The sequence below is a fragment of the Genypterus blacodes genome, unplaced genomic scaffold, assembly GCF_046128005.1.
Source record: "Genypterus blacodes isolate CSIRO-AG114 ecotype Tasmania unplaced genomic scaffold, CSIRO-AGI_Gbla_v1 ptg000021l_1, whole genome shotgun sequence".
In the NCBI taxonomy this organism is placed as follows: domain Eukaryota; kingdom Metazoa; phylum Chordata; class Actinopteri; order Ophidiiformes; family Ophidiidae; genus Genypterus; species Genypterus blacodes.
This window is the reverse complement of record NW_027466834.1, coordinates 6,577,823-6,592,291: the sequence shown is the minus strand read 5'-3', so window position 1 is coordinate 6,592,291 and position 14,469 is coordinate 6,577,823. Positions and strand designations below refer to the sequence as shown.

The 14,469-nt window shown below is 40.3% G+C and overlaps 1 protein-coding gene across 1 annotated transcript; it reads right to left on the bottom strand.

Annotated features, from left to right (window-relative positions):
* Nucleotides 1–8,805: 8,805 nt before the first annotated feature.
* Nucleotides 8,806–14,469, bottom strand: gnrhr4 (gonadotropin releasing hormone receptor 4). The gene is made up of 3 exons (XM_076142021.1): nucleotides 13,960–14,469; nucleotides 9,360–9,564; nucleotides 8,806–9,269 (listed from the first exon to the last, which is right to left on the bottom strand). Exons 1-3 carry the CDS (start codon nucleotides 14,467–14,469, stop codon nucleotides 8,806–8,808), a joined length of 1,179 nt encoding a protein of 392 aa, XP_075998136.1.

Sequence of the window (14,469 nt, the reverse complement as noted above, 5' to 3'; positions counted from 1 at the left end):
ATAATAGAAGCTGGATGCATGAAAAACCAAATATGACTATGGGGCATGTAAAAGCAGGCAACCCTGACGTGGCTGTTGTGTAAATTATGGTTGCAATTTTCAAAATAGCCTGTGAGGAGAAGTGAGAGACTTGTTTGTTTGACCTGAGTCATCTGCACAATATGTACTGTAGGTTTAGCACGTATAAGCATGCTTTCATTTGTTTTCATTATCTGAACTGTAATGAATAATCAGAATCAGACTCATTACATTCAGCTTGTTTTTGAGAATTTTGCTAAATTCATATTGAAGCTCAGTTTGAAATGCTCTAGGTTTGGTCCGCTGATACCATTCTGCTGGGAATGATTTACAAAATGTGCTTTAGTGGTGAAGGGCACAATGCAAATCCATCAAAAGACTCTCTCTAAGGTTAGACAGCAAGTCCTTGGATGGAGCACTTGTTCAGTTTGAAGTAAATAAAGAGTTTATACAATCAGTGGATGAAGCCTGAAACTGGGACGGTGTGACTGTTCTGACTCAAAATCAACTAATTAATTGGAATGGCAAGTGTGTCTCTCAATGTAAAAAAGATTTGTGTATTTTGCTTATTTTCCATTTACTGAAAGCATTACCTTTGTGTTTCCTTAGATTCAGTTATTTTCCAGCATTTGGCATTTATTCTAACTTGCAGAAAACACATCAAAACAAATCCTCATTACAATGCCAGTTGAGTTGTGCAAACAAATAAAACGACCAAAAAATAACATCAATTGTAATATCAATAATAATTCTATGCAAAAACAGCACACACATAATTCACACACCATATGTTCCATGTATATGTTTCAAGTTTCAATTTTAACTGGTTGGACAAAACAGTGTGTGACTGTGTGCTGGTCAGACTGCCTGCAATTCTTCTGCAGAAAGAACTCAATAAACTGATTACATCCATGTTCATGGATCAGTACAACACAGGAACATCATCCAACAGACACTGACACATACAGAGAGACAGCTACAGACAAAGCCACGTCAGCTTGAAACATTCGTATTCTGAATTGTATCAGTGATCTTGTATTAGCAGATGGCCACACCAAAGGTCAGAGCGATCCACATGTGTCTATCTACACATTATAATGCTGGATGGGCTTTAGGCGGCTCTACAAGGTGAAGCGAGGCTGTGGACTGAGATTCAGTGAACTCTGGTCCAATGCATTACAGGCACAGATATAGAATAAAGGTGCTGTAAACAGGAAACACAAGAGCTTTTCAGAGGAAATGTGAATGGTTATCAAATGCTGCACAATAAAGCCTGCTGGATGATGAGGTGGATTAACAGAAGAGGGCTGCTCAAGAGGTTGTTGTGTGAAATCAGACACAACTCTGGGGACTGGCGGCATTGAAAAGTTTGTTTTAGAGAGTTCCTTTTCATTCGGATCAGAGAATCTGAATATGAGAAGTATCACACCACCCAACGGCACGTTGATTTTTTAAAAGAATTCTCCAGGCACATGGTTTCGTTCTCAGAGTCACCAGATCAGATTCCAAGCGTCAGTCCATGGGTGGAAAGGGCACACCGTCCAAGTACAAGCCCCCTTGAGTGAACACTCAATCATGAATGCAGCCTGAGAAAGCTGTGTACATTCAATTTATGGATGCCCTTCAACATGGAGACAAGTTCTGGGGTCAGTCCTGACACGATGTAGGAGGCACGATCCAGCATCTCCCTCAAAATAGCTGAGGGACTTCGGGTTAAGGGTACAATTCACAGAAGCATGAGAATCTTTAAAAGAGTCTGTCTCCAAACGAGAAACCACGGATAAACAGCAAAGATCAGGATGCGCTCGGGACACGGGATGCAGCTTTTAAATTCCACCCATCAACCGGAGTAACTCAGGGCAGTGTACTAAGCTCCCTCCTCTGTGATCTCTTCACATATGATGGTCTTATTACAGACAGCAGGCAGAGTGAATACAGGGAGGCGTAGTGAGGTCCCTTAGCTCTCTGACCCCTGCAATGATAGATGAGAGAGAACTTGTGCAGCTCTAGTCAGACATGACAATCAAGGCTCCAGGGAAAATGAGGGAGCAAATCAAGACATTGTAGTGTTAGTGTGAATCAAATGAAAGTGCTACAGACAAGTAAAATCAAGTAAAAATGTGTGCCACGGGTGCAGCCATAATCACAGCCTCTCATGCTGTGAAGGACAAATTAAGAACATACCAATAAAAGTGCGGACTGCTTGATTATTATACTTTGTGAATGCGACGATAAGCCACATACTTTTCTACCCACTAGATATTCTGTTCTGTGCTTGCCACATACTGACAGATTGAAATCTCATCAATCAATGACTGTTGTTGACAATATTGTTGATTGATGGCAAGACCCTAGAAAACCCTAGAGGATACGTCATTTCTCACGTGGTCTGCATTTAGCGACTAATAGCACTCAAAGATGTCATAGGATAGATAAAAATAGGCCAGAGTATAGCAATTATGTAACGTGTCGTTGCTTGGCTCCCGCTCGTTTCACGCAGGTAAATACCAATGCAGTGTATTTGAACTGTTGCACTCGCGTTGTTCTGTAAGTACAGTCTTCTGCAACCCCTGACATTTCCACTTCTGCGACATACAGACACAAAGAGAGAAAAATAAACACACTAATATGCACAGACGAGCTCTGAAAGCAATGAGGAGGCCAGTTATTACAGCGCGCAAGATGAGCTGGTCTGATAACAAATTCAAGTCACATTCAATCCTATCAGGCTCTGCTCGGCTTCACCTCAAGCAGTATTTGGACCTCCAGGCCTAAAACCTTCATACTGACATAACAGGAGGTCGATTTTCTCTCCATAACACACACACACACACGCGCACACACACCCTCTCTCTCTCTGATACCAATACTGTAATAATACAAATAATATCTTCTGGCCACCATATTGTATCTAATATCTTCTCTGGGGATACACATGGGAATCCGCAGGCATCTGTGATTCACCGTGTCCAAGAAGGACATTTGATCATGTGGGTGGTGGACTTCCAGCTCTACCTCCACTCAGAGGGGTTTGCGTCAGAAAGGGGGATGGCAGTCTGAGTCAGTAATTGATATTCTTATCTCACCAGGGACCTGCACTCTGGGCCTTTCTTCTGTCCAAACTTTGTACTTTTCTCTCTCTCTTCATCTTTTCATCTCTTGCTCCATATGCGATAAGAAAATCTTCTATAAAGCCGTTAATGAGTTTGTAAAGAAACCAAAAGCCTGGATTGGTATTCAGCTGAGATGTCAATTTAATTGTATTCAATTTTGTGAGACGTTTTAGGTAAGTTTTCAATTTCAGTCTAGTTAATTACTTAGGCAAAATGCAGTTATCACCAATTTGAAAAGCAACTCTAAATGCAAAATACTCTCTAAATATGTAAACGTAAATACAGAATGAAGGGGAGGGGATGTTGGTGGCGATGGAGATGCTGCGATGCAGAACTGGGTGTTCACCTGCTAAATAGAGACCCACACACTGCTTGTTATTTTTGAAATACATTCAGACCTTTCCACCTTGTTGCTATAGTAATATCAGTGATGTAAGCTTGCCAATGACGTATCTGTAATGATCTAGCGCGGCGTAACAGAAGAGAGCAGTATCAGAGTGCAAGGAGGAGGACGACACAGGGAGAAGAAGATACAGCAGAAGGGATGGTTTAATAACACAACACAAGGAATACATTCAGAAAGATAACTGATAATAAATAAACCGGGGAAACGGATAACAGGAAGGCCTTAACGCCATTAAAAAGGTAATAAACACAAATACATAGATATATATATAGAGCATCTCTCTCTCAGGGAAACTAAAGCCCACCTGAGCGACTGCAGAGCAACACAATAGATACTAATAAACAAAAGATAACAGAAGCAGGGGAGAAGTAGAAATCCTGACAAAGAACCATCATAAGACTACAGACAACAGAAAACCCAGACTAAATGAGAGAAAGCAAAAGTACTCAGAACACAGGGGTAAGGGCAAACTTACGAGGACAGCAGACAAGGACATAAGAAGATAACAAGGGAAACCAGAGAACATGCAAAAAAGCAGAACAGGGACAAGAAAGACGAGGAGATGGATCACAGAGGAACATGGGAACAAGTGAGTTGGAAAGCAGGAACGAAAAGGGACAAAACGACTAGAGGTAGGGGAGACGCAGACAATACTCACAAGACTGATGGCAATTGGGAACATGTGTGGACAATAACACAGGTGAAAACAATCAGACAAGACAGGAGACAAGAGGACAGGAAGTCAAATAAAATGGAAATAACACAACCAACACAGCATCAGAACTAGTATCAAAATGATAAGGTAAGATCATAAAAGTGTCACTCAGAAAGTTCTCAAATACATTTCATGAAACTTGGTGGACAGGTCAGATATGATTCTTTTATGATTCAGTTCCGGATTGTTGCTGCGTTTCGGCTCATTTCTCCAAAGCAGTGACGCAATCTGGACCAAAATACTCATACTTCAGGCCAAAGGTCATCCAAAGGCAATCACACATAATGATCACTGAAGTACCAAATAGAGATAGAAACATTCAACTACAACTATTGAGTAACCAAGATGATGCTGAATCGGTAGGGTGAGGACAATTTGGCCATCTCTTTGTTTGTTGTGGATCTAGACCAAGAATAAGAAGATCTGCACAAAGGTGATAGACCGATGAGCCGCTGTGGAGTCCAATTGCAATTTCATTCTCACAGACCCAGTTAACCCTGAGGTACTTCTTCAAAATATACAATATGGATTTTTGTCTTCGGGGTCGATCAACGGGACTAAATCCACAGTATAAGTATTGATGGGAAAACATGTTTTCATCCAATAGCTCATAAACTATTGATGCCAGAGAAGTGGTTTTACAGCTGTATAGGTTATGACAGCTGACAGATGTTTTATTCATTATTCATTATTTCCTGGCTTGTCAGCAGAGTCCAGGCAATAACATGTTAAATGTAATCAAAGTGAGACGGAGCCATAGTTCGAGGACTTTTGGGGCCTTGGGCGGTGAGACGCTCGTCCCTCTACTTTAGCTTTGTAGTTAAGTAGATAAACAACTTGTAATGAGCCGTCAAGTTCTTCGGGTGGACATTGGCTTGTGCTTGTTTGTTTCAGCTCGGAGCAGAATGAGTGATTAAGATGATTAAAAGTCTGTATCTGTGTCTTTGCTGCAGGGGATAAGCAGGTAGAGAGAAAGACACATGTTGATGATTGCTATATGTCTCACTTTGGTAAATGTGTGTTTGTGTCAGTCTGACCCTTTGCTTTGCAGCCTCTCGCACACCTGCAGCCTGTTGATAGGAAACACAATCCTTTCACGCTCCATTTCCTCTCTGTTTCAGGAAAAGACCGGAGAAACATATTTAATCTCTACTCGGATAACAGGCGGTGCAATTCTTTTTACAAGCTTGGCAAACTAAGCCACAGTGTGCACAGACTTGTCTTGCAGGCTTTCACTCTCTCCAACATCAAATGTGTGTTATACTGCAACTGAAAATAGTTCCAATTTTCCCCCATTTGAGTATCTTCCATCACAGTTCTGTTTGTGCTTGAGTTTTTCAAAAATGTGAAACTATGAGTCTGCCTTTGCATGAAGATGGCTGCATAGTCGCTCAGCTTAAATAACCCTTTCCAACCATAATAACCCTTTCTAACCATAACCCTTACCCTTAGACAGGTATTAACTTTGAGTATCTGTAGGTTTTTGGCTACAGACATCTGGACTTTGTGCCCACACTTGTGCTGAACTGACAGATCGATGAGTTTCTTGCACTAAAAATGTCAAATTAGACTCCAAACTGAGGATAAAAACATGTAAATCTGCATATCTCCATTGTAAGAGACTGCTACTACAATGGGAACAAATGGGCTTTTCACTGTATTATGTGATTTGGTGACTTTACATAAAAGATATTAAAGTAGCCAGACTGCTGAATTACTAAGCCTATCTGACAAAGGTGTCATTCATTTGAGAAACTATTTGAATTTTGTAATATCAATACATATATTATGAGCCAATACATGTGAAGACATTGCGTATTCCTCTTTCTTTCCTTTTATAAATGTATTCTCTCAACAGCATGCGGGTGAGTGCACATGGTTTGTGGCCTGTGTTTCAAAACCCAACTGAAATTTGTGCATGTTGATATGAAATAGCACAGACATCCATTATTATACAGTTTTGATCTCAGGTCCTTTGAACTTGGGTCCCACATGGTGGTGTTTTGTATTTTTTCTGTGATCTTATAAACAGCAGACGTCTGTAGCTGTCAAAGTTCATCCCAGTGCATAAGGCTTAGAAAAAATACTGAAAACTTATTATCTTCCTCTTCACATCTGAATCTGACCCAATAATAATATAGTATAATATAAAAACAATTTTCAGATACAGGAGCACCTTTCTATCTATCTATCTATCTATCTATCTATCTATCTATCTATCTATCTATCTATCTATCTATCTATCTATCTATCTATCTATCTATCTATCTATCTATCTATCTATCTATCTATCTATCTATCTATCTATCTATCTTTTCCTCTCTCCTCCAAGCTGTTACCAACATTTTCCTTCAATAGTAACGAGTCCTTCGTTTACACAAAAAAGTCAACTTTGACTTTCAACTTTTTCTCCTCACTCATGCAGTAACAAAAAAATATATAACTTGTGACTTTTGCCATGAATTCTTTTTCAGGGGTTGGTTGATTCATAGAGGAGCTGCTCCAGCAACAGGTTCAACACATTAGCACAAAGGTGTGAATGGTCTTTTGTTCCGCCTCCTGCAGTGACATTTAAGTTCACATAAAGGCATATTTGTTCTGTTCAATATGCTCTTTATTTGTTACCTTTACTGGAATAAAGTTCATCTAAGGTATTTTATCATTCCATGAGTATTTTCTTACTTGTTTGTCCAGCGAGGGAGACAGGAATTCTGTGATTCATTCCTTAAAGTGCAGGAGCTGCAAGCTAAAGTGAATTTCTGAGGAAATGTTACTCGCTGAGATTTCTCTTGGTGGCTTTCAATTTAGTGATTTCACCCTCTAATACTGTGAGACCTGACCTGCCTGCATAATAGCTATTTGATATGTTTGTTGCAGGGCCAAATAAAAAAAAAACACTTGAAGTTAGTGTCCGTTCAGCAAATGAAATATTCCATTGTATGCCGTGATCAATTTTGCATGGAATTAATTAAAGGCATGGAGGGCAATGAGCTCCCCACAGGGTGAGCATCAGGTCAGCTCAACCCTGTCTGTGAGAGGAATATCAATATAAATGGTGTTGATATTAGGATTTGATGGAGCAGTGGGTGAATCTTTGTTGTTTCAGATAATAAGAAAAAAAACAAATGTAAATGTCAAATCTAAGTGTGAATTGTCCAAATAACAGCTATCTGCAGGGAAGAGAGATGTTTATTTGTAGATGCAGCTACTTGGGTTTGATATTTTGACTAAAACATTAGCTGTGTGCAATCTCCTGCAGAGAAATAGAGCAACCAGACAAAGTGTTATTTTTGGGTGGAGATAGTTGAAACTTAACTATTACAAACTCTTTCATGGTCTCTCACAGTGACTTATTGTTTACCCACAAATAATGCAATAATGGATGGATGGATGGATGAGTGGATGGGTGGGTGGATGGATGGATGAGTGGATGGATGGATGGATGGATGGATGGATGTTTGTGTATCACACGACACAGCAAGTAATGACAAAATATTTTATTCCACAAATAAACACATTGCAAGTATAATGCACATGCCCTGTATAATCTGCCCAAGACTAACAGCATCATGCATACAATCACATTAGTTTGTGTAGATATTTGACAAAAAAATAAATAAATCTCAACCATTTTTACCTCAGAATATAATACAATACACAACACAGTACACTGTAAATACTAACACTGATACTAACCATAATACTGACACCTGCTTATTTAACAAGTCACAATATCAGACACAGACATGTTGAGCTGTGGGTTTGTCTGTGGCGCGGTACGCACAGAAGCCATCTACAGGATGGTGCTTTTGGAGAAAGTACATTCATATACATATAATAAACACTAAACAGCTGCCCTGATCAATAACAGATGATTTATCACATTCAGTTTGATCATGAAACAAATTCACAGTTCTTTTTATTGCACATAAAGCGCTACAAATGCAAACACGTCAATTTGCAGTCAATAAGCAATGCAACAAATGGAAATAATAAAAACTAACAATAATAATATAATAAATCTTTGAGTACAGATATATATTATTCATATTTTATATATTTGAAACACAAAAATACAATATTTCTTCTGCTATCAGCAAGGGGTGGTTGGTTAATATGAAGGTGTGATTTGCTCTCAAATGGAATTTCTACTGGTAATTCAAAGCTGTTGTGAGTGTCAAACATCATTATCAGACTCGGTGCTCAACACGGTGAATGAGTGCGAATGAGTAGGTAAGTGTGTGTGAAATAAACAAATTGGGCTCAATTTCACTCTCTTCTTAAGAGGATTTGCTGAGAGAATGACTTCAAGTCACCCTAGTGGTCTGTAAGCTTTATTTAAATGCAATCAGCAGTGTGTGAAATGGTGTGTGACATACAGCTCCTCCTTCAGCCAAACGGGGTCATCTGCCAAATATTGCTTATCATCACAACACACAAGACTCTGGGGCAGACGATAATAAAGAATCCTCTGACAAACACAAGTCTATTGGATCTGTGAAGGAAGTCACTAATATGTCAGACATCTCCAGGCTGAGTAGGTCAGTGATCATTCATATTCTGCTTATTGGGCTGATTTGCCTCGTGTCACATTCTGCGCCCTTGTCATTTCCCTCCACTTGGTGTGTGGCGTGACTAGCTGAGCCCATCCGCCTTTGGGGTGACGGATGAGTATTTTTATGAAAGGATGCTCTAAAAATCCCCGTCAGACAAGTGTTGTTTTCAAACTCAGTCCTCGTGTTTGGGCTGTGACGAAGATGAATGGTGAACAGGCCGTATGTGATGGGGTCAAGGCAGGCGTTGAAGAGGCCAAAGATGAACAGCATATGAGTCAACGAATGAGAAACAGTCTCCTCCATCTTTTCAGGGAATAACCAATACCACAGACCCAGTAGATAATACGGGGTCCAGCAGATGATGAACGATGTCACAATAACGATGCTCATCTTCAGCGTTCTCATCCGAGCCTTTGGGATGTTGTTGTGAGAGCGGCGCAGATGCACATCTCTGGAGACCACTGGAAGACAGAAAGAAACTCAAATCAAGCGCAGTCACAAAAACCTGTATTTGATCGCACGCCATAGCAGGAACAAAATGAAAGACTTACAGTTACTGTGGGCCATGCGGCTGGATATCTCAACAAGGATCCGTGTGTAACAGGAGATCATGATGGCCAAAGGGAGGAGGAAGAGGCACACAAAGGTGAACATATTATAGACGGTCTCCTGCCAGCGCTGGACGAAACTGCCATGGGTGGTGCACTGGGTAAACTTCTCAGGAACTGTGATGGTCACGTTGTGGAAGATGAACATCTGTATGAGTACACAAGAACAAGTCATCAGTCATCAATTCAAATACTTCAGTAAGTAAGAATTGCACATTAAGAAATACGAAAATGTTATTTAAATGTTAAAAGGAAAATTATGTGATGTGATGTGATTAGCAAATTTTAAGTGGAAAAAAAAAAATCATATGAGCATAATAAAAGTTTTGAATCAATGCAATCACAACAAGCTCCCAGTCCATCTGAAGCACCTAAGTCTTGACACTTTTCCTTCATAATGAGCACCAAAAATATGCTTATTTCTATTATTCAATTTATCTTTAACATTTCCCAGAAGTGCAGGTTTCCCAGGAGTGAAACCTGATTTACTTTCTTACACAAGAGAGAAGAACATCTAAAAGCTCTAAAAGCATGTATCCCTCATAAATACAGACACTTCATACATGATGAATGCATGCCCTTTCTCTGTTGTGTAGAAATCCTCTGTCATCCTCCTATGCTGTCAAAAATTGAATTTCCAGAGCGAATAAAAGCCGGCAGGGCTGAACCCCAGGGTTTACTTATCACCTCAATCAGACCTCACAACGACCACTGCCAGCATTCTTTCCTCCCCACCATAGACTGTCCCTCCTGTTGCCTGGGTGATGAGGTGTACACGGTCGAAGGTTCAACGAGGGCCTATGCAGACCAGACGGACTAGGATGCAGGTAGCATGACATGTCCCAAGGTCCTCAGTGACGTGAATGCAGGCCAGGTCGCCACAATGTGAAAACCATGTAAAGATTTACACGTTTGGCTGTGTTGGTCTGAGAAAAAAAACAAACTCTGTGGCGTTCCCATGCGTAGGCTGGGCTCATTAAATGCTGCATTCAGGCTTGGCGAGGGGTGCGGGGGGGTGCGGGAGGAGGAGGTAGATGTTTACACACTCAATCTTGTGAAAGGGCAAAAATTATAATTTGTTTTTGGACAAACGAGGCATACCCCAGAGGAAAGGTGACTCTGAATCACTTAAATTAATTATGAACCTGATTGTTTTCCCCGTAAAACCCCCCTTTTTTTTTTTACAACACTGGCATTGCAATGCTAATTAAGGGAAACTGTCTATGAATAAACTAGCTTTATAAATCTAAATATACTCTACAAATTGTTTTGTTTGATTGCATGTTTTTCTTAATATAAACTGTATAAGTGATGCTGTGTGATGACTGAAGAGTTGTGGTGTAATAACATCATCACTGAGCTGTCAATCTCAAAGGACAGATCCAAAGCCTGAAGCTAAAGCATCGGTTGAATATTAAAGACACCTGGGAGACACTGAGCTGAGAAAAAGTCATAACTCCAACATAACTCCAAAATATTTCTGTGAGCCAGTAATTGGAGGCTTAAGACGTGACAGTGGAGATAAATGGATCTCTCAGAGGAACATTCCAGACGTTTCATTAAAAAATTGGCTACTGAACCAGCAACAAGCGTTTTCATTTTGGTGCAGATCCAGAATTGTTTCATTCCTCGAGAATTCATTTTCATTTCCACAAATTTATCTGGTATCCTCTCTGCCATATGTGCGCTCGGAGTGTTTTCCAGTTTAAAGACCCACTCTCAAAATATGTTCATGTTTATGTGCAAGTGTAAATACAGAAAGCTGAATACTGCAATATCATCTCACAAATGCATCCGGTGCACTGCCACCTAATACATTTTCATAACAATCGTGCATTTAATACAATCCATCATAGATGGTGCAGTTTATTATGCAATAAAAAAAACACAGATGAAACAAAGCTACGTGTTCCGATTGAAGTTAGAATTTATCTATTTGTTTGTGAATGTTCAGTATTATAATGTTTATTCAGTTGGCTACCGGGGTTCATAGCATCATGGAAACGACTTCCTGCCTTATTTCTGATGCAACAAATTATGATGTGAGAATCTGTTTTCACATTGGAAATATTCTTGTCTGAGTCTGATCACCAACCAAAAAGAGCTGAAGTCTTTAAGTTAATAAAGATTCATAAGGTTTAGATCTGTGAGTTCACGTCACCCAACTTAACTTCATCACAATCTATGTAAAATGATAGCTGTTATGGAGAAATTATAAGATTCTTTGTAATGTGCAATTCTGATTACAGTTCATTATTTTCTGATCATGACCATTGAACTTGATAACAGTGCTGTCATCTGAGTTATTGTTCTATTGAAATCATGCAATACTTTGCTAAGTAGCTGGGGTTGATTCACCCCAATATCTCCTGCAGCCAACATCCTTTGTTATATGATTTCCATTATGATGTGGAATTCAAACCCCTTGAGATCAGATAAACTGGACCTGAACCTGAAGTTCTTTTATCTACCTATGTTGAACGCACTTATTGGAAGTTGCTTTGGATAAAAGCGTCTGCTAAATGACCGTAATGTAATGTAATGAACCTCCCTGAGCATCACATGACTGCAGCTTTGCAACTGAATGTGACTAGTCACCACAAAGTGCTTTTGCAAATGAGATGAATATGAGTGGAAGTGTTGGGAGATAAGGGTCTGAATGATATTTCACAGACGTACAAGTGCTGTTATTTCAGGAAATAATACTAATACTAATTTAATGCTAGAAGCAACTGTTCTGTACTTCCTGGTTTTGCATAATTATGAGTGAGAAGAGGCAGAGTAAATTATTGGTCTAAACCTTGGGAATTTTTTATAAAGCTGGCTGTGATTGCAGAGCCACTTGAACAGCATTTATGACATGAAAGCTCAAAATATGACAATATGTAGCATCACCAATATAACACAAGCGTTAACTTACCAAGGAAGACATGAAGAACAACCCAGGAGCCAAGTTCAATTCGTCTCAAGCCTCATGTGGTAGCTGATATAGAATTAATCCGGGATGATTTGTTATGTTACAGCTATTTAGGGAATTTATTACACTTATGATTCCACAGTGAGTCAATCAAGCTGCTGCTCCACACAAAGAGGATATCACACAGTCCCCAGTTGAGTACCCAAGTCTCAGAAATAGCCGCAAATAAGTGTTACATTGTTCAAAGTGACACTTTGAAGTTCAGTGTCAGAGTTTTTCAAACTATTCTACAAGGTTTCCACTTCTTAACTGACACTGCCGTCTCTCCAAAACACACAAAGCACCCAAGGCCAAACTTTTATGAATCAAATCTCAACCCATTTGTTCAAAATTTCTTAAACCCAAAGTACTTTTCCTTTTTATCTCTTTCAGCTGCTGAATATTCTGCTTTGGCATCAAAAACAAATTTGGGCTTTAGTTGGTACTGATGGGCTAACAAAGCTTTTCAATCTCAACTGCCAATGCATGATTTGATCCCCTGGTGTCAATCTATCAAAGCTGATTTATTCACATACATTTCCGTAGTGCATCTTTAAGCCTAAACCGGTGGGAAGCCTACAGGCATACTGTTCTTGTGTACACTTGGGACTTCTAACACTCGGGGACAAATGAAAGTGTTGACTGATCGGTGCATCAAAAGTCAGGCATCATCAAACTCATTTGGATTCATCCTCTGGTGGCCCTGAATGTCAACACCAGTCCAGCAAACACACATTGACATATTTCAGTACAAACTAAAGTCTCAGACTGCTGGGCCATCAGATGAATTCCCTCCCTCATCATCTTTCTGGATGCTGTTACCTCAGTGCACAAACCCTGATGTTGCACCTGTCGCACCGCATCTCTACTCACATCATTCAAACCTAACTGAGCCTTTAGAGAGATAGAGAGTGCAGATTAGATTTCAGAGCTCTTGAAATGAAGTGAAGGATTGTGGCCTGATGCTGAATTGTTTGTAAACCTTTTGAACGACTGCCAAGTCAGCAGCCTCTAGACAACGTGTAACACCCACTCAATTATACAATTTAATTATAGAACATCAGCCTGCCTCATCTGAGCTCAATCTTTCATACTCAATCAAGGGCTATTTTCTCTGCTGCTGTTGTTGAATGGCAGCATCTTGTGCTTGTGCTGCAGCAAATTCACACCGATGCCAATCAACCTGCCTGCTTGGAATCATTAAAACATTCTCAATCAAAGTTTAAGAACACAGCTTAAATTATCGATGTGCTATGCAAATTTGATGAGTTCACAGTGCACCAACTCGGTTTGCCACCCAAAGACTTCACAACAGCTTACGAAATTCTGATACAATGAGTCCACTGGGTCTTCTGTGGTTGTCTTTGAGCTCTTTAACAATCTAAAAATATCTAATTTAGTTTGAAAGCTTAGGTTCATTAACCTTCCTCCCTGCCTGGCAACCTAATTTAAAAGCCTGGTTCCCTTTCACTAGAGAGAGAGAAAAACATGCAGAATAGTCTCCTTTCTTCTGCTAAATATCATCAGGACAATGGACTGTTCATTAAGTGTTGGTTTTAGAGAGCTGGCATGTATCTGTTCACCTACCTGAGGGAGAGAGAGGATCACACTCATTGTCCAAGCCACTGTCAACATGATTTTGCTTTTTCTTTTGGCTTCGCTGATGCCCAGAGGATTTAGGATGGCTGACTGTCTGTCCAGGCTGATCACCACAGTCACAAAAGCACACGAGTACATGGCCACCAGCTTCATGAACATCAGGACCCTGCAGGCCACGTCGCCCGCCTGCCACTGGACCGTGATGTTCCACACTGCATCCACGGGCATAACGATGAACGTCACCAGCAGGTCTGCCACTGTGAGGTTCATTATCAGGATCCTCACGTGTGACTTGCGCTTGCCGCCATTGCCGGCTGCCCACAGCACCACTAAATTGCACACAGCTGACACTGCACACAGGGTGAAGGTAATGATGACCCTGACTTTGGCTGCTGTGGAGAAAGTGGGCAGCTGGAGCGCGTCTCCTTCTGCGCTCTTGTTGCACTCTGGCCCCAAACAGCTGATGTTCAGTGCTTGATCCTTCAGCTGGTGGAACAT

Excerpts from the sequence above, each read along its gene's own strand:
- gnrhr4 (XM_076142021.1), bottom strand. The coding sequence starts at position 14,469 with ATGTTCCACCAGCTGAAGGATCAAGCACTGAACATCAGCTGTTTGGGG. Across the intron at positions 9,565-13,959 it reads TGATCCTCTCTCTCCCTCAG|ATGTTCATCTTCCACAACGT; the intron begins GTAGGTGAACAG and ends GTACTCATACAG. Across the intron at positions 9,270-9,359 it reads CCGCATGGCCCACAGTAACT|TGGTCTCCAGAGATGTGCAT; the intron begins GTAAGTCTTTCA and ends TCTGTCTTCCAG.